The sequence below is a fragment of the Marmota marmota genome, unplaced genomic scaffold (genome assembly GCF_001458135.2).
Source record: "Marmota marmota marmota unplaced genomic scaffold, marMar, whole genome shotgun sequence".
In the NCBI taxonomy this organism is placed as follows: domain Eukaryota; kingdom Metazoa; phylum Chordata; class Mammalia; order Rodentia; family Sciuridae; genus Marmota; species Marmota marmota.
The window spans coordinates 15,390,187-15,410,688 of NW_026000229.1; the positions used below are offsets into that span (position 1 = coordinate 15,390,187).

At 51.2% G+C, this 20,502-nt stretch overlaps 1 protein-coding gene across 4 annotated transcripts in view; it reads left to right on the forward strand.

The window, feature by feature from the left end:
- Window positions 1-20,502, forward strand: part of Megf11 (multiple EGF like domains 11) — a 212,489-nt gene that overhangs the window by 24,591 nt on the left and 167,396 nt on the right. For all 4 annotated transcript variants that reach the window (XM_048793497.1, XM_048793500.1, XM_048793499.1 and 1 more), the window contains one exon: window positions 15,729-15,821. In XM_048793497.1, coding sequence (XP_048649454.1) covers window positions 15,729-15,821 — 93 coding nt within the window. The remainder of the gene's footprint in view (window positions 1-15,728; window positions 15,822-20,502) is intronic.

The following is a 20,502-nucleotide window of genomic DNA, read 5'->3' on the forward strand; positions in this document are numbered from 1 at the left end:
TCTCAACAGGATCCCAGAATGAGTCCTTGCCTTCCACATAATGGCTTTCCAGACAGTTAAAGAACTGCCTCCCTTCTCTACATCTCCCTGAATGGTGGTTTCTTTCCTAGTCTAAATATCACTTATGACTACGCAATTGATTTTCAAGTACTTCTTATGTACCAGGCTCTGGGTGAGGTGCTAGAGAGACAGGAATTGTTAAAATAGACATGCTCCTTTACCCAGAGAGTTCAAATCCAGCATGGCCTCATTCCCAGACACCCCTCCCCTTGAATATAGGAAGGTCTACAAGTCTGGCTTGATCAGGGCATTTGCTTTCCATATTTCTATCAATGTCTGTGTGAAGCTGGACAAATCACTTAACCTCTCTGGGATTCATCCTGAGGATAACACGTGCCTGCTTCCCTCTCAAGGTTAACATCTGGGATCTGACATAAATTGGATTTTTACTTTGTTACACCAAATACAAGGTGTTGTTTATCTCCGATTCCTTGGAAACAGAGGAGCAGGAAGGGAAAGTTGTTTATTTTGGTGATGTTCTTATGACAGTAATTAATGTATCTTTTTAGACAAGCGGATCATCCATTCAACAAATGTACTAGAGTGGTTAACACTGGGATCACTGACTTTTTATTCGGACAACGTATATTGAGTGCTTGCTGTGTTCTGGGCTCAGTGCCAGGGCCGGGGTAGACATTATGGGTGAACAAAAGAGAGGGGTACCCCATGAAGCTGACAGCCTATTCAGAGATAGGCTTTCAATAGCTGTCCCCAGATAAATTGGAAGGACACTCTTGGTGGGTGCCATGGAGGAAAAGAATGCAGGTGATGAGAGCCAATATCAGGGAGATGTCCTTCAGAAGGGAGGATGGAGGGTCAGGTGCGGGCTGGGAGCTGAGCCCTGCAGAGTTCATGGGTGAGGCCTGGGGCTGGGAGGGAGTCCTGGCAGGGGGAATTGAATGGGTGAAGGCCCTGCGGTGGGAGGGGGTTTATGCTCTAGGAAACTAGCAGACAGTGGTGGGCAGAGGGCTGCAAGGAGGTGTCAGGATGGGGCCGAAGAGGTTCATGGGGCCAGGTCAAGTGTGGCTCCCAGCAGAACAGAACAGGCCTTGGCATCTCTGGCTGGACCCAAGTGAAGGCAGGCAAGGCCCTGAGGCTGCAGGATTTGGAGGCCTCAGTGCTGTTGGAAGTTATTTGTGGCAGCCCTGAGGCTGCTAGGCCCTGTGTAGGTGGAAGCCACTGCCCTGTGCACTCCCCTGGTCCTCCCCTCTACCGTTTGTGGGAATAGGACTCATGCTGACCTCTGACTCCCTCCCTGGACATGACTTTCCAGGGTACCTCCTGTGGCCAGCATAGTGCCCAACCCCAGCTGGCTAGGTAAGACGGGTTCTGGCTGTGATGCTGCCATGAACTTGGTGTGTGACCTTGGCAACTCCCCTTCCTCCCCTGAGCTGCTTGGGATTCACACATGTCTGTGTCTAATAGATGATCCTGACTCTGCACACTATGCGGAGGGAGGGGGCAGAAATGAGACCGGAAGTCAGCGGGGATGGTGGGAAAGAAGGGTCAGGAAGACAAGTTGCTCTGACAACCCAAACCTGCCCTCAGGTCATCTTCCACCTCTTCCCTTCTCCCTTTGCCAAGGTGCCAGGCTACCTCCACCCACAAGGCACCCGCCAGCTCTCCTTACACTTGTAAGGAAACAGGGTGTCCACAGCAAGTGAGTTGCCCTGGTAGCTAGCTCGTCTCCAAAACAGAAGTGGTGGAATTGCAGTTTGAACACAGGGACCTCAGCTCCTGAGCTCACGGTCTCGCCGCTCTACCTCCTGACCTTGTCATGAGCCCTTGCCCATCTGTTGGGCTGTTTGTGGGTCTGTGGCAGGGCATCGCCATTCTCATTTTACAGATGAGAAAGTGAAGTTCACCCAAGGTCATCAGCCGGGCCTCTGGCTCTGGGAAGGTGATCTTGCCTGGCTCGGGTCCTAGAAGCATGTGGAGTGGGGATCCTGGGAACTGGGTTAACACAGGAGTGGGGCGGGGGGCACAGATGCTGGCGAACTGCAACTCCGACTGCTGGCTTCTGAGGACAAGGCAGACTCCAGGGCAACCTGTGGGCTGTCACTCTGGGTCTGATATTATTTCTGTTGCTTTGATACAATATTCTGTTGAGTGCCTGCCCTTGGTGCGTTTGGGGCAGAAGCAACATTTTCTATGTTTAAAGGGCTGAATTACTTCTCACCTTTCCTCTGCTATTTTGCCCCTAGGGGAAAATAAAAGTCCTACTTTTCAGGATTTCTGGTTTCTGGAAGCACCTGTTGCCAGCACCAGGGTCCAGTTGCTTTGTAGGTGCCTCCCCACGGGCAGCATGTGTCCCTGCCCCTTCTGGCACAGATGTCTGTCCTTGTGCCTTGCAGGGTGTTGTGGTCCTCAGCAGCCAGCCAGTGCCAGGCACTGGATGGGAGGGAACAGTGGACAGGGATCTCTGTCCTCCTGCGGCTGATGGCCCAGGCTGCCAGATGAGCCCCCAGCATGCCAGGTGATGATTTATCATGCGAGCTGCTCTAGGTGACAGGCTGAGAGAATGCTGCAGGGAATGAGAGGCTGTGCCAAGTGCCACAGCAGGGAGCCTAGAGGTCAGGGCTCTCAGCCAGCTCAAGTGTGGGAGACCTCCCACAGGTGCCTTCATGTCTTTAAGCCTCGTGATTCCCATCTGCAAAGTGGGTAAATAACAGACCTACCTTGCCTACTTAGGGGAATTGGGAAAGGAAAGGAAACGGCAGACAAATGTGCTTTAGGAACCACAAAGTGCCAGTGAATCAGTCGGAATCAGTCCTCTGGGCTCTGAAAACAGAGGCAGAAGTTTGCTTTGTCTTTCTTCAGTTATCCCCTCCTCTTCTTCCTTCCCACTCTCTTTTTCTTTTTCCCTTTCTGCAAATACCTACTGGATTTCCTCCTGATGTAAATAGCAAGCTTTGTCACAGGTCAGGGTCAGGGGAGAGAGCAGGGAACAAAGAATGCCCCATCCCACCCTTTAAGAATTTGAGACTAGTTTAGAGCCAGATGTCACCACAACTGGGGTAGAGAGTAGAATGTGGCACTCCTCTGCCCCCTGGAGTTCCGGGCAGGATGCATCAGGGGCCGAACCTTAAATAAAAGGTGGAAAGGGGGATGGGCAGCAGGAGGGCAGGGAGGGCCCAGCATCCCAGAGGGATCCACTGTTGGGTGGCAAGAGGAAGGGATACAGGGACCCAAAGAGGACGCCCACTGTGGGGCTGCTCTCTTGGCTGGAAGGTGATGTCCTCTCAGGCACTGGTGCTGGACCAATCTGGGGGACCGTCAGCCTCCTCCCTGTGGCCCACCGACTCCCACAGCCCTGTGCAGCTCCGATATGAAATGTCAGGCCAGGGGCACGTCCACCCTCCCTCTTTTTTCCCTCCTTTGCCCCCACCTCAAACGGCCATAATGACTGGGTAGATGAGGGACTTTCGTGGGGGAGGAGGAGGAAGAGGGCAGTGGGTCGGGGAGGTCGAGGCTCCTAGGCTCTGCCCAGGGAAGATGCTTCAGGTGGGGCTTTGGATCAATGAATGAAAAGGGGAAGTAGAAAAAAGGAAAGTGAAGAAGTAAGTGAGAGGATGGGACAGAAGACAGGAACGCACAGGGAGAGGGCGGGAGGAAGGCCCTGCACTGGATTAGGCTGAGGAGGCTGGGAGGCGGAGAACAAGGCTCTTATCTGAACAAATCAATACTCCGTTCAGCGTGACACAGGCCTGAACACCATCTGGGGAATTCCGTGCGATTGTGTTATTGGGTCTCTCAGTGTTGTTCAGGGTCCCCTGGGACATTGGTGCTTTGTCCCCTCCCTGTGCTGCTGGCCTCCCACACACAGGGCGGTGAGACCCTGGGGAACCTGCTATTGGCTGTTCTGGGCTGGCTATGACAGAGCCCAGGTCATTGCCAGGGAAGTGACTTCTCAGGCCCCGCTCAGCCCCAGAACTGACCTTCAGGCAGTGGCCGGAAATGAAACTTCTTCCGAATCTGCTGGGAGCCCCAAGCCCCCAGGATTCTCTGTGGTTGCAGTTGCTCTTGGACTAATCAGGGTGGGGACAATGATGCCCTCCTCTCCCAGAGGGTGTCGTGGGAGATCCTCAAGGCCTTCTCCAGAGGGCCTGGCCTTTTATGAACGTAAAATGTATTTATCTTCGGCACAGCTAAAAATTCTCCTGGCTTAAAATTTATTAGTTACAAAAAGGGGTGCAGATGAACCCCATCCCTGGTCCCCCCTTCCTGGAGGAGACCAGCAATATCAGTTTTTTGCATCTTTCCAGATGTTCTATGTGTCTATGAGGAAAGACATATGTGAATTCTTTCCCTATACTTTTAAATTTTTCCACAAAATGTTGAGTAATTTGAACCCTGCTCTGCTTTGGCCTTTTTTCCTCTTTAGCTTAGTCCTGTGTCCTTTGTGGAGCAGGAAGTGCCTGGGGTTCCTTGTTGTGACTGCATAGTATTCCACGGGGTGGCTGTGCTGTCACTTATGTAACCTTCTCTTGTGGATACCAAGTTATTTCCAGGCTTTTGCTGTTGTTGCCAGTGCTGCAGTCAAGGACCCAGCACACTTACCATGTCCTCAGGTTCAAGTGTATTGAGATGGTGCTTTCCCCTCGGAGACATAGACAGGCCAGTGGATAAAATGGGTGGGAAAGAACAAGATCCCTGATCTTCTCCTCCCCTCTCTATAGTCCTCCACGCAGCTGTGGGGCTGCTCCAGGGCAGGCCAGGGTGAGGGCGGGGGCATCCTGCAGGGTCAGCCCAGGAGGGACAGGATGGAATGTCATTCCCCCCTCCCCAGGTCACCAGGGCTGGTATGATGGCCCATTCTTAGCCCAGGTGACCCTCCTCTGACCACTGGAGTTCAGAGGAGAAAGCTGGTCCAATTCTGCTTCCAGGACTCCTGTCAGCCCAGCGTGGTGTTTCTTCATGTCACCTTCAAGGTTCCCCTCCTCTGCCAGAAAGGCTCCCGACTCCCCCAGCCCACGGGCCAGCATCACCCTTTATCTGGCTGCCCTACAGGCTTAGGTCTGCTGGGGGGGGGGGCACATGGGGCCGCTCTAGATCTCTGCCCTCTCATCTCTGGGTTTGATTCTGGCTGTGCCAATTAGACTGTGTGACAGGTGACAGTGATTTTTTAAAGTTTATTTAAAAATAATGTTAAAGCATTAAATGTTCTAATGTTATTTGAAACATAAGGCAGTAACTGTGGGCTTACCTCTGGGTCAGAGATAGTCTGGATCAAGGAAGAGGATGCGGTGGGGATGGAAATCCATTTCCAGAAGCTCTAGTCAGGGCAGCCCTGAACATCCCCAGCTCATAGAATGTCAGGCTGCAAGAGCTCCGGGAATCTGTCCTGCCACCTTGTCATTGTTCAGGGGAGCGTGACCATCCACCTGGCTTATTAACCACGGAGCTGGGCACGGGCAGAGGCTTCTCCGTTTGCAGGCCAGGGGTGGTAAAGGGTCATTTCAAAGATGAGAAGTACAAGCTAATTTCCTGGGAAGGCAGGAAATCCCTAAACACAGCTCGGTGAGAAACAAACGCAGCCTACACGGAGAAAAGAGTGATTTTGCTGAGGACTAAATCATAAAATCACAGACTTCCAGAGAGGGGAAGGGAATTTAGGCGTCCCCAGGCTGCCAAAGGTGCTGGAGGGAAGGCAGGGTGGGGGCGGGAGAAACAAAAGACAGTGACCTTCACAGAGGACTCTCCCATCCAATTTGCATTATTTTTATTAAAGCCCTAAATCAGTGGTGCTAAGTAGCTCCTGATTTGGCTTCTCATACAAGTGAGATTTAAAACCGGTGGGACCACGGGCTGCTTGCCACTGGGGATGCAGCTGTGACAGATCTCATATGCCTTGGGGTGGCCTTCATCATGCCAGATAGTGGCAGCAGCCTGGATGCAGACCCAGGACAAAGACTAACTTTCAAGGAAGGACCCTTCTCCATGGGTGGGCACCTTCTGTCCCAGCCACACCCTACCCAAAGCCGTGGGTTCCTGTCACTCTGTCTAATGGCCTTTTCAGATCTTAATAGGGAAAAGTCTCCGGAAACTTGTCGTGTGGAATCAAAAGGAAATATGGGCTGGGAGCAGGGAAGGGCAGACTCAGCACCACCGCATGCAAGTTTCAAGAAGGCAGAGGCTTCAGCTCAGTGAAGCAAAGAGCTTTCTAGTGATCAGAACTGTTCCTAAATGCAAGGGACCGTGTTGATTCATTTGCTCATACATTCAGCAAAGGTTTATTAAACTTCTTTGAGTCAGTACCATGCTGGGCTTGAGGGCACAAGGGTGAGAGAGAGAAAGAGAGAGAGAGAAAAACAGTATCCTCCTTTCAGAGGCTCCTCGTCCAATGTTGAATATGGTTGAAGAGCCAGTGATATGTGACTTATTCCAGTATGGGGTAGGACATGTGCTAGAAAACACATATCAGGAAATCTAACCTATTAAGGGTGGCTGTGGATGGCTTTCTAAAACAGGCAATATTTGAAATGAAAGATGAGTCAGCCAGGTGAGGAGGAGGCAGTAGGGGAGACCAGCACATACAAAGGCCCAGGGGTTGGAGAGAACCATTCTTACTTGAGGACATGAATGCAATTAGGTGAGGCCAGAGCTCAGTAGAGAGTTGGCATGAGACATGGAGAGGGGCTGCAAACACCATGGAGAGGGGCTGCAAACACTGGATGGGTGGCAGCAATGGGGACAGTATTATTACTTGGCACCTTCTGCCCCTAGATGCTATGGTTCTGGGTGTCAGCTAAATTTCCTGAGTTCAGCATGTTTGAGGGTCAAGTATGGGCTGCCTTCTCCTAGACCAATGATGTCTCTTAGCTGGGATTTCTGGGACCCTTGGTGGAAGTCTCCTCTTCCAAATACCTTATAGGCATCATCCCATTTATTCTCCATGACCTTTGATTCAGATGATGCCATTAGTCCACATTTACAGATGGGGCACACGAGGCTTCCCAAGAGTGGGTCATTTTAACTAACACGCAGCTCACTCACTAGGTAGAAGCATCTGGACCCCAACCCAGGCCTGCCAAACCTGAAGTCCACGTACTGAGCCACTCCTGTGTGCTCGGGGCCTCCCTGCTAGAGAGCGGGCAGTGGGCCCCCATCTGCCTCTCCTTCTTCCCACCACTGCCTCCTTGGGGGTCTCACAGGTGCTGCTAGAACAGACCGCTACCTTGGGGAAGGCAAGCTGCAAGGCAGAAGCAGGGGATGAGTTTTTAAATCAGAGCACTAAAAAAATGCTTGACAAGCCTCATGTTTTGCTTTCCTCGTAGGTGGTAAGGATCAATTTCCCAAAGAAAAAAAAATCAATCAGTTGGAATGTGTCTTTCTGGAAAAAGTCTGGCATCTGTCAAATGGGGAAAAAAAGACCCAGAAAAAGATTTTCTTGGGTCGTGTGCTAGAGGTTGCTGACTCAGGCCGTATGTTCCAACATCATTAACAAGTTGAAAGCTGTTGCTCCTTACAGGAATACGGTATTGGTGGTTTGAACAGCTCAGCTGGGAGAATCCTCTACAAAGCGAAGAAGGCTGGGGGTGCCGGGAGCAGGCCGGCAGCAGACCCGGGACCTGTGCCTCTATTAAGGGAATTGCCAGCCATGCTGGGCTTTTAATCAGGCCCAGTGGCAGGAAGAACTGCTGTATGCAGGAACTTGATAGGAATGTTCTGGCAAGTTGAAAACTTTAATTGGTAAACAATTATTAACAGTTAAGCCATATTGAGGCAAGTCAGGTTAGTATCTTAGGGTTATTGGTAGAGGTACAAGGAAAGTCCCAGGGGAGTCTGTCATCTGATGCTGACATTTGATAATAGGTGGCCCCCGGGGCTCCAGACTGGGATGGAGAGGCCCAAACCTCGGGCTGTCGTCCTTCCTGTTCATCTTTTCTGGGACATTTCTTTCTATTAGCTGAAGTCACTGGACTTTTTCTGAAGAGCATTTTGCTGTCCCACCATGGGGGGATTTGGGCCTTGGTATAGCTTTGGTTTCTCATCCTGGTGTGGGCCACCTGGGAGACAGGTGGGATCCTGATGAGGGGAGGGGAGGACCCACTGCAGATTCAGACATTCATTCAACATAGGCTTATCAAGCATTGTCGTGTGCCAGGTACTATGCTAGTTGCTGGGGCATAGAGGGAATGGAGAGACCCATGCCTTGCCTTGGTGGAGTTGATGGGAGATGGACTGGCAGGACCACTGTGCCATTGGGCAGGGAGCAGGGAGGGTCCCTAACCCCACCTGGGGCCAGGGGTGGGCAGAGCAGTCGGGGGAGTGGTATTCAAGTTAATGTGAAAGCTAAACACAGGTGAGTGGTGAGAAAGGGGGTGTGGCTGGAGTTCAGGGCTGTATGAAGTCCCTATGTGTGTTTGTGTGTGTGTGTGTGTATAGGGGGATTCTTCACAATGGAGACCCTTCAGTGGCACTGAGGACAGCCAAGTGTGCAAACTGGAGAAGTGAAAGGGCAGATGAAAGGAGACTTTCTGCACAGAACCCTGAAAGGCAAGATTTCCCTGGTCTATAGCCAAGCACGGTGGCACACACTTGTAATCCCAGCGGCTCAGGAGGCTCAGGCGGGAGGATCATGAGTTCAAAGCCAGCCTCAGCAACTTATCAAGGCCCTAAGCAACTCAGGGAGACACTATCTCTAAATAAAATACAAAAGGGCTGGGAGGCTGGGATTATGGCTCAGTGGTAGAATGCTTGCCTAGCACACTAAGCAAAGTACTGGGTTTGATTCTCAGCACTGCATAAAATAAATAAATAAAGGTATTGTGTCCACCTACAACTAAAGGTAAAATGGGGAGGGGCTGGGGATGTGGCTCAGTGGTTAAGCATCCCTGAGTTCAATCTCCAATACCAAAAAAAAAAGGTTTCCCTGGTCTGTTGTGGGGTGGAGGAGGCTGGTTCTGTGCCTGGCAAACACATGGGTGGGTGCCCAGGAAATGCATTATGAGCATCCAATTAAGTGTCACCTTCCCATGCCCTCCCCTGTCCCCCCACATGTGTAAGCATTGCCCCCTCCTTGATGGGACCCATCCTGCACGCTGAACTGGCTGTCATTTTAGCACCAATGACATTTTAGTGCCTTGCTTACTGGCTCACTCAACTGAGCCATAAAAGCAGGAACTGTGGCGTATTTGCTTACGGTGCCCTCAGCATCTAGCACAGTATCTGGCACATAAGTGCTTAATAAATGCTTTCAAAGTGAGTGAGAGCTCAGAGGCAGGGAAATGGGTTAGAAGAACTTGGAAAAATGACCCAGCTAGGTCCCCAGTGCCCGGCACTGTTCTAAGCAGTCTGTGTGCATTAGTGATGTAATTTTGTAGCAAATTTAGGCCATATATGGGCCATTCTCCCTATCTCACAGGTGAAAAAATTGTCTAGGAGAAGTTAAATAACTTGTCTGAGATCACACACCAGGAAGTGGCAGAACACAAACTTGAACCCAGCCCATCCCTTCCAAGTCTGTTCTCTGATTTCCTCACTGTCCTGGCTTGGGAATTCTGAGTGCAGACCTTGTACCTCTGTGCACAGCTTGCTGCAAAGTATCTGAGGGTGGGACTGCTCCCCATGGCCCCCAGACTCTGCTCTTTGGGGAAGGGATCAAGAGCAGGCAGGGGGAGGATTCACTGCTGGGGACGCTGAGGGCAGGGGAAGGCCTGCCCTTCTATATTCTGGCTCTCTCTCAGGAGGAGCTTGATAAACACTGCACATGTTTGTGGGTATTTGCACGAACGAGCAGAGGTGGTATGGGAGCAGGGAGGACTCTGGTCCCCCAACCTGACACAAGCTGATATTTCCCCCCAAAACACACAGGAGGAAGGGTCTGGCAGCCAGAACAGTGGCCAACTTTGGTTCCATGCTTCTCCTCCGTGAGAACCAGAAAAGGAAGGGGGATATGCACAGTGCTCCCCACGTATCATCATCCTCCCGCAGGCTGCCCCTGGCCTGCGTCTCTTCCTTCCCTGCCCCATCCCGGCACCTCTAGTCTACCTGTCCCTGCCTCAGGGAATGGGGAATTCTGTCCAGTCCTAATTCAGGCCATCCTATCATCCTCTGAGCTGGAGATGAAATGAGCCTAAGAATTCTCTGGGCTATGTCATCCCAGGTCCCCTGCCCAGTTGTGGGAAGAAGAATATAGTAACCACACACACACACACACACACGCACGCACGCACGCAGACACAAACGCACACACACACACGCATGCACACACACGCACACACACGCTAGTTGGGGGAGGCAACACTTACAACTAGCCTCTGAATCCAGCTACTTTGCATGGTTTTCACTTGCTACTCACAGCGATGCTGAAGTCAGTGGCTATTTTATGGATTGGAAACTGAGAGCCAGCGAACTTGCCTGAGGATACATGGCAAATCAGTGGCCAAGCCAGGGCCCTGGCTTTTAAGTAGTGCTGTGCGGCTGCCAGAGAGTAATGACCAACCAGGGCACCTCCAAAGTGAAGACGAGTGGCTCTGGGCCCCTGCAGCAAGTTGGGTAGGGGGACACCTGCAGAACCCTGGCCCCCAAACCAGGAGAGGGCTGGGTGCTTAGTGTCCTCTGGTGTATCAACCCTGCAGGTGAAGTGCTGCTTTTCTAAAATTGTTCATGTCTTGGAGCCAGATGTGGCCATAGCAATTTGAAGCCAGTTCTGGACATGCTGAGAAGAAGGGCCAGCTTTTTGGACTCTTCAGACTGTGGAGGGGACTCAGCATTGGTAGTTATAAAGGATGGAGTGATACACATCTTGTGAATGGTTTTAGAAATCCCCTTGGAGATTCCTCGAGTCCCCCTATACACACACACACACACCATGGGCCATGGGCCGTGTGACCTTGGGTATGGCAGAATCACTCATGCTAAGCATGTCACCTCAGAATTGGCACTTGGGCCCACTTGGATGTAGGTCATTTTGTTTCTAAGCTGAATCCAATGACAACCTGATCTGAGGCTCCTGCCAAGAATGCTAATGGTGGGCTGATCAATGTGCCTTGGGGCTCTGGGTCCAGGGGATGCTCCAGAAGCCACATGCCATAGAATTCTGGGAGGTTGATACCCTGTCCCTGACCCCTAGGCCTTCTGCCCTCACTAGGTATCAGGCTCAGTTGGCCAGGGAGCATGGAAGTTGTCTTTATTTATCTTGACCTTTCCATGTGAGTAATTTTTATTGTTCCATTAACTAGTGAGACCATTTGCAAACCGCCAAGCAAAATATATTACCACCGACACCTCAGGGACTTGTGGGTCATCTCGGGTGGAATGCTAATAGAACTGAGAATTGATTCAGGCCCCCCATGTGCGAGGATCAACAGATCGGGCCACTTTGGGTCAGGGAAGGACCTGTGTTGTCTCAGCAGTTTGCAGAGGAGACCCCAAGTCTGGTTCATCTATCTTTGTCTGTGCCACATTCTGCATCCTGGATCCTGCAAGCTCACCCGCCCCAGGACTGATGACCCAGTCCATGGTCTGCACCACAGAGCACACTTGTCCCCATGCCAGTCTCCATAGGTGTCGGGATTCTTCTCAAATGTGGTTTGAATCAACCGGAAAGCCAGCAGCTGCTGCCGTGGCACCCTGACACCCCAGAGCTGGAGGGAACATCCAGATTCTGTCATTTTAGACAGAGAAACTGAGGCCCATTGGAGGGAGGGGCTTCAGTGACAGAGCTGGTGCTGGGACTTTCTTCTCTCAAACTGTGTCCAGGTGGCACTGGAGCCTGTGGGTAAGAGCAGGCCACTGTGAGTTCACACCTCGGGGTGGCCTCCCGTCAGTTAGGGCTGTGGCAAGAAAGAGTGGCACGTTGCGGAGCCACCAAGGAGAGTGAGTGAGAAGGTGGTTATTTGTAAGCACGTCAACAATGAGGAGAGACTACCATCCCCAAGCCCAGGAAACCCTGCTGGGACCTTGAGCCAGAATGGAGAAGGACCATCCCACGGGCTGCCTCCTCACGGGTGAACCTTGCCTTTTGCCACCCCCCACCCACTGCTGTTTCCCATCCAGAAACCGGAAGCCAAGGAAGCCCCTTAATGCCATCGATGCAGGTCACTTCCCAGCAGAGGAGGGTGGAGAAGGTGGGGCGTGGGTCTGGAGAGGCAAATGGAAGAGATCAAGCACATGCCTCCTCAAGGGGTAAAACTTGGTTCTCGATGCACGGGGTACTGGTGGCATTTGAATTTCATGGGAAGGAAAATTAAGAAAAAAATGTCTAAAAATCCTGCTGTGGAGGAGGGGGCAATAAGGAACAAAAAGGTTTGGGAGCACGGATCTAGCACATTCTCTTGCTAACTGTGTGGATTTGCCCTTCTGCGTCTGTTTCCCAGCTGGGTGTGGAGAGCGGGCTGGACGACCTCCCGGGTTACAGAGGACCATGTGCACTCAATGCCTTCTCATGTGGCCCTTTTCCCCTTTCACTCACCATAGCTTCTAGCTCACTAGAGATGCTCCTGGCACCCCTGGGTCCAGCCCCAGCATCCTGGATCAGTCTTTGCTCTTAACCACCCATGTCCTGCTTCTCACTAAAGACACTTGTAGCATGCCAGGATATTAGGTCAGGACAGGGGCAGGAGGGTAGATGGGGCTGGGGAACTGAGAGCAGCAATTCACATTTCTCAATGGGGCTGGGAAAGGGGGAGTGCCACCTCCAGTCACATAGCTGGTCACATGGGAGCCTGCATTAGAGTCCCTGCCCTGAGAACCAATGGACACGCAGCAGTGGGAAGAGGGACTTGGCAAAAGCTCTGTGTAGAGATATAGGAGCCAGAGAAGGAGGCCAGAGAAGGAGACCAGGGGGCGCAGAACCCTAGCTCAGACCCTCCCAGTTGTCAGTCAGAGTGGGATCATGGCTCAGAAAGAACTTAGGGGACCCTCCACTCTAGGTCAGCTGTGTGTAAACCCTAGGCCTCTGTGGAGGGGCTGCCTACCACTGGCTTCCCTGGGGTCCTGGTTAGGAGGGGGCTGCCCCAGCCCCAGGGAGGGTAATGGAGCCTCGGAGCCTCGCCTTCATCACCCCCTAGGCAACTCTCCCCACAGCACCCCAGCCCCTCCCCATCAGGTGTTCAAACACAAGTGGCTCAAACGTCAGACACGACATCGGAGCCGCAGGAATTCACCATCAATATTTCAGGCTTCAACACCGTCTGAACAACACTTATGAAATGTGATGGGTTGAGGTTTTAACAAGCACAGAAATAATACCAGGATGATAAGAAGCAGAAGTGGGCAGTGATGTCTAGAGCGGGACACAGCCATACCCCTGGACGCAGGCCAAGGTTTGTGGGATGACTGCCCATGTGCAGAGTCACCAGGGCCTAGTGTGCTGGACACAGGTCTGAGTCGGGGCCTGTGTCTGCAGTCTGGCAGGAGGTGCTTGGCAGACTGTCTCTCAGATCCCTGGAACTTCGGAGGGGACCGTGGAAAAGGCAGTGTAATGTGGAGCTTGCTCAGAGCATCCAAAGGCCATTCCCTGCCAGCAAGGGAGAACGTGCAGGAGCTAGGCCAGTGGTCCGTTCTCTAGGGTCAGAGAGCAGAGAAGGTGACAGGGCACTATGTGGCCCTCCTTCTCAGACTTCCCTTCCCCTCCCTCCGCAGATACCCAGTATATCAAAGCAGCTCTTCTCCTGCCCTTGCTGGTCGTCTTGGGGACAGCTGCAGCACTCTATGCTGCCCACTCTGCACTGGCTCTTCCAGCCCCCGAGCCGTGTGGTCCAGTGTGAGAGAGACGTGAAAGGCAAAGGTCCTGGTCTTGAGTGTTTCGCCTCCTCCTCCTTCAGAGGCCTCTCTCTCCAGGAGCCTCATCCTTGAACTTCTCCCTTCCTGGCCGAGAGGCTGCACACTGTCCATGAGGTCACGGACACTCAGGCCTCAGGTTCTCTATGTTTAAGGTCAAGGGCTGTACATGATTTTTTTCTTGAGGTCTCTTCCAGCCCTGACACTTGGCAGGTTCACGATTCACTGCCTGCTCTCACTGTCTTGGCAGAGACCCCGGGGATCAAGGTGTTGCTCTCTGCAGTTGGAGGTGTCACTGAGCTAATCTGACAAGCTGTAATGCAAATGGGCCCAGCTGTGGCGTGTGCAGGGCCTTTGCCTGTGGGGTGGGGATGGGGGACAAGGAGCTGCTCCAAAGACTGGGAGCTGTCTGGGCCAAGGGGCTGGCATTGATGGGGAGCTAGGGGCTGGACACTTGGTGTCCAGTGTGTGCTGGGGACATTGACCCACTAAAACTTGTTTGGAAAGTCCAGTGGGGACAGGAGTGACTAGTTGGGGTCTCACTAGTGGTCAGGAGAGCAGCTCACTGTGGCTCTAAGTGGAACTGGCACCTCGGGTGAGGGTGTAGCCTGGTTCTTCAGTGAAAGCTGGGTTGGCCGTTCCTGGGGCTCTGGGGAAGTAGGGTCTGGCACTGTGGATATCTTCAGCACAAACCAATGCTCTCCCTGAAAGCCACCTGTACAGAGAAGGACTCTGGTGGCAGGCCTCTCCAGACATGTCACCTTGCAAGCTTGCTGTGGACAGACTGACTCCAGACCACTGAGTCCTGGGCATCTGAAATGGCTCTCTTGAGGCAACAGGTTCAAGGTCAGGCTCTACTGGTATGGGCCAAAGGACACCATACCAATCACAAAAAGGACCTTCTTATCTAACCTAGGAGTGCCTTCTCAGTGGACATTGGAACAGGTGGATGGGTATTGGCAGGTCAGTGGCAGTCCCTGACAACTCACCAAGGGGGCCACCCACTTTCCCTCCCAGGCCAAAATGACAAAGAGAGGGTCTCTAGTTGCTTTCAGGAAAAAAGCCCTTCATGTAGATCCCACCTGGGACATTGACAGGGTCGATCGTAGCAACTGATTTCCTAAGCCTTCAAAATTGGTAATGGGTGTTTTCTCTAATCCTTCACTGATGGATTAGATGGTGGGGCAGATCTCTCAGGAGCAAAGGATGACCTTGAGAAAATGTGGATTCTGTCAAAAGAAGAAAGAAATAATCTCCCCCTTCACCCTGCTGTCAATAAGCCTCCCTGGCGCTGGCGTGGACGGAACCTTTGCTTGCTGCTGCAGCCTCGTGGCTCGGGAGCATTTGACTGCGTGATAAGAAATTGCCAGGCGCTTTCTAATTACAATTATCATCATCGTGGATGTCTCTCTTAATTACTTTCTTATAATTAGCTGTTGCTTTTTCCTCAGCATTTGTGTACTTTGCAGATTTACTGACATTTGAGAGCCCCAAAATAGGGACAATTGGGGAGGGGGAGCAGAAAGGTGGGGGAAAGGTGCCCGTTCTCTTCCGGTAGCCTGGTACATTTGGGCGCCTTTGCAGAAAGAAGTTGAGGCCGGAAAAAGGAAAGGAACAGGTGACTGACAGAGCAGGTGGGGTAGGAGCGCAGGAGTGGGACTTGGGGACAGTGGTTTGCAGAGTACTCCAGAGGTTTAAGAATATGGAGGGGCTAGTTTTGAAAAGCCACTGAGGCCTATTTCTTGGGCTTGGGTTTCATCTTAGGATGTGACACTGGACATCAGTTCATTTCAGAGCTAGGCCACTCGCACCATGAGGGACTTGATTTTTCGTCCTGAGCATCTCTGGCACCAGGGAGCTGTGACAAGGTGGGTGTTGCTCCTCGCCCAGGGGTTGGTTTTCACTGTTCTGTTCTTTCTCCCTCTCTCCACGCCCCTCAGCCCTGTGTACGGAGGAGTGCGTGCACGGCCGCTGTGTCTCCCCGGATACCTGCCACTGTGAGCCTGGCTGGGGAGGGCCCGACTGTTCCAGCGGTGAGTCTGGTGTCTTTGAGGGTCAGGTGGCCCACTGGTTATGACTTGGGAGGGGGCTGGGGCATGTGCATGCTTATTCTTGTGTTAGGATAGGGTGACTTAGGATGGGCTGCCTGAGCTGGCGTGGGCATCGGGGGACGCCGTTCATGTGTGAAGGTACTTGTGGGGGCGGCAGGCTCTAGGGGGTATGGGGTGGTGGTTTAGGGGGGTCTATGAGGGTCTGTGTGTTTAAACATAAGGAATTGTGGGGCCATCTGTACTACTGTGACTTTGGATGGAACACCTCTGGATGGTCTCTGCGAATTGAAGTGAACTTGGGGTGCTGCCCAAGGGTGCAGGCGCTGGAGGTTACCGTGATCTAGTCTGTCCTTGGCTTTGCTGGTACAAAGGCTTAGTTTTCTGGGTGTCCAAAGAGGCACACGGGGACTGATTTATGAGACTGGTGGACACTGAGATATCTCTGTGCCCCTAAAGGTAGGAGAAGGGGACACTTGCGGGAGCAGGTCATTTTGTTCCTTCATCCCTGTGCATAGATGGTTCACATTCTCCTGGGAAGCTTCCTGGTGAACATAGAGTGAGGAGGGTGCTCTTGGGGCTAATCAGTGACCCACAATAGCATGGGGTGTCATCTCTTCTATGGGGCTGGTCACCAAGAGGATGAGGTGCACCTTGCAGCTACCTGGGGAATACAGATCCTTCCCCTCTCCACTCATTTCCTCCAGTGACCCCTTTCCATGGCACACTCTGCAGTCAATCAGTGGTTGGTTAATGTCACCATCTTATTTGATTTTCAAAAAGCCCTGACTAGTGCTGAAGCCCAAGTTCCTTCCAGCTTTGTTCTGGGGTAGAGTGTTTTTTAATGGTGACTTGAGTAGACAACACAGCCAAGCTAATCCACTAGGGATCTAAGCCCCACAATTTACCCATCTTGGGGAGCCACCTCCACGTTCCCTACCCCATACTAACTGTGACGGTCATGAAAACCCGGAGAGAGCAAGTCATGAGAACCTAGGTCCATGTTGGTCTCCTGGGGTCTCTTGCCCTCTCTCACTCCTTCAGCTGGGGTGGAAGCTTCTACTTATGGTCCTTTTATAGTCTTTTTTTTTTAATATTTTTTTTTGAGTTATACATGGACACAATATCTTTATTTTGTTTGCTTGTTTTCATGTGGTGCTGAGAATCGAACCCAGTGCCTCCCATGTGCGAGGCAAGTTCTCTGCCACTGAGCCACAACCCCAGCCCTACTTATGGTCCTTTTTTCCAAAGGCCTTGTGTGGAGCCCCCTGTCCTCCCAGAGTCTGAGAACATGCTGGCCAAAGTAAGGCCACTGGGTGTGTGGCTTTGTGTCTTGGTGATTATCTTGGCCTAGGGAACCCAAGATCCATTTGGGATATCCAAGAGACCCTCTCTAAAGTGTGAAGACTCCTCAGTGGCCATGGTGGTCTCCTGCTTTCACCTGGTCTGGTACTTTGAGGTGGGCTGTCACTGAGAAGAGGGCCAGACAAGGAAAAGTGAATCCGAGGGACATGTGAGTTCAGGGCACGTTCAACCAGTTTTCTGTGGACTAGAACTACAAGGAAACGTGTTGGGTGACATGTCTGAGGGCTCCCCCCTCGTCCATGCTTTGTTTCCCATAACGTGGCTTACAATGAATCTTTGATGAAGAACCATCTAAGCTGGATGAGGAGAGCCCTCTTGGGATGGTCTGCTGCTGGCTCACTGCCGGGGGCCCTCAGACTGAACCAGCCCGCGTCTCAGGGGCCCCGGGGGGAAGTGAATCACCAATCAGTGCAAATGTGGTGAGTTCTCACACTGATGAACAGGACTCAGATAGGTCTTGCCCCCAGAGTGAGGATACCAGACACACAGGCAAGCAGCCCTGTTACTCACCAGCACAACTCTGCGCTGTCTAATCAACCCCCAGCGCAGTCATCAGACTCAGTGCCCAGAAACCTACAAGCTGTTTCCTCTCCATTAGATCCACCCGCATGGGCCGAAGGGCCACCACTCCTGGGTCCACTCAAAGGCATGTACTACTGAACCCACAGGAAGTCCTAAAAGATGGAGCCCGGCAGTACTGGCTACTATTCTCACTTGCAGTGTGTTCAGGCACCGAAGGTTAAATGCCCTCCTAAGAGCTCACCGACCTCTGCCTGCGTCCCTCTAGTGACAGGTTGCTCGCTGCTGCTGGGGGGCACGTTCTGACTGGGGGTCTATCCAGGGGGAGGTTTCCCTTCTGTGCAGTGCAGCTCCGCCTCTGGGTTTACTGGTGACTTCTCACTCATGCTAAAGGCCAGGCAGGGTGACAGGTCACCAGGACCTTCCTTGCCATTCCAATTTCTCCGCAGAAATTCTCTGGACAAGGCTGCAAGCTCTGTGTACACAGTCATCTCAGAGCAGTTGATAGCCATTGCTGGGGAGGAATGGAGGACACCAGGGTCCCTTCCAGGTCAGCCCTTCAGGTGTTAGAAGACAGCCTGCACCTCCTCCCCCTGCTTTTCTTCTCTAACCTGCTTTGATTCTCTTATGACATCACCGACCTGTCTTCCCGTCTGGTTTCTTCCCAGTGCCTGTGGCCTTTATTCTTTATATATATATATATATATATATATATATATACTTGTTTGTTTGTTTGTTTTAGTTGTAGTTGGACACAAAACCTTTATTTTATTTTTATGTGGTGCTGAGGATCGAATCCAGGGACCCGCACATGTTAGACGAGCGCTCTACCACTGAGCCACAACTCCAGCCCCTGGCCTTTATTCTTTGTAAAAATCATTCCTACACCTGACCACACACCTGCAGCCTTGGTCTGAGCAGTGGAAAATTATAATGGAGACTGCTACCATAAACTGAATTTTACTATGTATCAGTCCTTTGCCTATCTACTCATTTAATCTTCACAGCAAACCTATAATGTAGGAATTATTAGACCCATTTTACAAATGGAAAAATTAAAGCATAAAGAGGTTAAAGAATTTCCAAAAGAATTGGGTGCAGAGGCACACACCTGTAATCCCAGCTACTCAGGAGGATGAAGGGGGGGGGATCTAAAGTTTGAGGCCGGCCTGGACAATTTGGTGACATCCTCTCAAAATAAAATTTAGGAAGTGTTAGGAATGTAGCCCAGTGGTAAAGCACCCCTGGATTCAATCCCCAGCCCCCCAAAAGAGAACTTCCAAAATACATAGCTAATAAATGGTATAATTGGGACTATCTCTCAAGCAAAAACCTGGGTCCTGATTGGAACTCTTAATTATTACACTCGCCTTCCCTCTGTTGATATAGTCTAAGGTTGAAATAGATATTTGATGTGAAAACATGATTGCTCACAGGGGAAGGAGGGATCTACCTAAAAAGTATGGCCCTGAGGTATGGTTGTGGAGGCAGAGAAACCAGCCGCAAAAAACTAATTGTTATCAGGTTTTCTTTGAGCCATTTGAGCTTGTGTGCTTGTTATTGTTCGGTTGGATACCTGTGCTCTTCAGTGTCTTAGGGTCTCTACAGGGCCATGTCTTCGGGGACAGGTGTCTCAGTCAATGCAGTGAGTATCTCTGGAGGCCTCTGAATGGGGTCTGTACATATGACACCCTTGCAGAGGAGCCTAGGTTGTTTTTTCTCCCTGTCTCTTAAGCTATACCTGTTTGTGTTAAAAGGAACGTCCTTGGGAGGCTGAGGCAAGAGGATTGCAAGTTCAAGGCCAGCCTCAGCAACTGAGCGAGGCTAAGCAACTAAGTGAAATCCTGTCTCAAAATAGAAAATAAAAAGGGCTGGGGAATGTGAGTCAGTGATTAAGCACCCCTGAGTTCAATCCCTGGTGCCAAAAAAAAAAAGAAACAATGAAAGAAAAAGGAAAGAAAAAAAGAAACGTCAAATTGCATGGAAAAGGCAGACAAAAACGGTGAAATCCACACACCCAGAGGTAACTACCACTGGGGCCTAGGTGCTTCGCCCACCATCCATGGTTTCTCTACACAATTGCACATAGAACCAGGTCTGGACCCCATGTATGTGCTAGTCTATCACTTGCTTTTAAAATTCACCTTTAAGTCATGTGCTCATTTCCTTCATCAACTTGTAAATTTTTAATGGCCTTATAAAATTTCATCCCATGGATTTCCAAATGTATTTAACCAGCCCTTTGTTGATGAGCATTTAGGTCCTTTGTGATTCTCCACTCTTCTGTGCCCAGCATCTTTTCCCCAAGGACCTTTGTGCCTGTTGGTCTCAGAATGAAGAACTTCCCACGGTTTAGAAAGTATGTGGTGGCCCTGACATTTGTGAGCTACCCCCACAGGATCTGGGCAGCACCCTGGGTAAAACAGTAATATTTCTGAAGTGACATACGACTGATCAGATCTAGTGACATAAAGATGATATATAACCTCAAATCAGTTCCCTGTAGATTTACCTCTACGTGAATTCTTGTGCAGAACTTCAAAAATATTTTTTGGACTTTTTAGAGATTCTGGGTTTATGGACATGTGAAGAAGGACCCGTGGCCCTGTGTGAAAGGCTACAGCAATCCTTCTTATGCATAAAAGGCCCACGAGATCCAGGTTCTCCTTAGGATAACTTCATGGATGTGGCAGGGAAGGGTATAAAAATACATCATCCTACTCCCTGCCCCTGCCCTGCCCTTTTGGCTGCCAAAGGATTTATGATTTTGACAGTCTTGAAG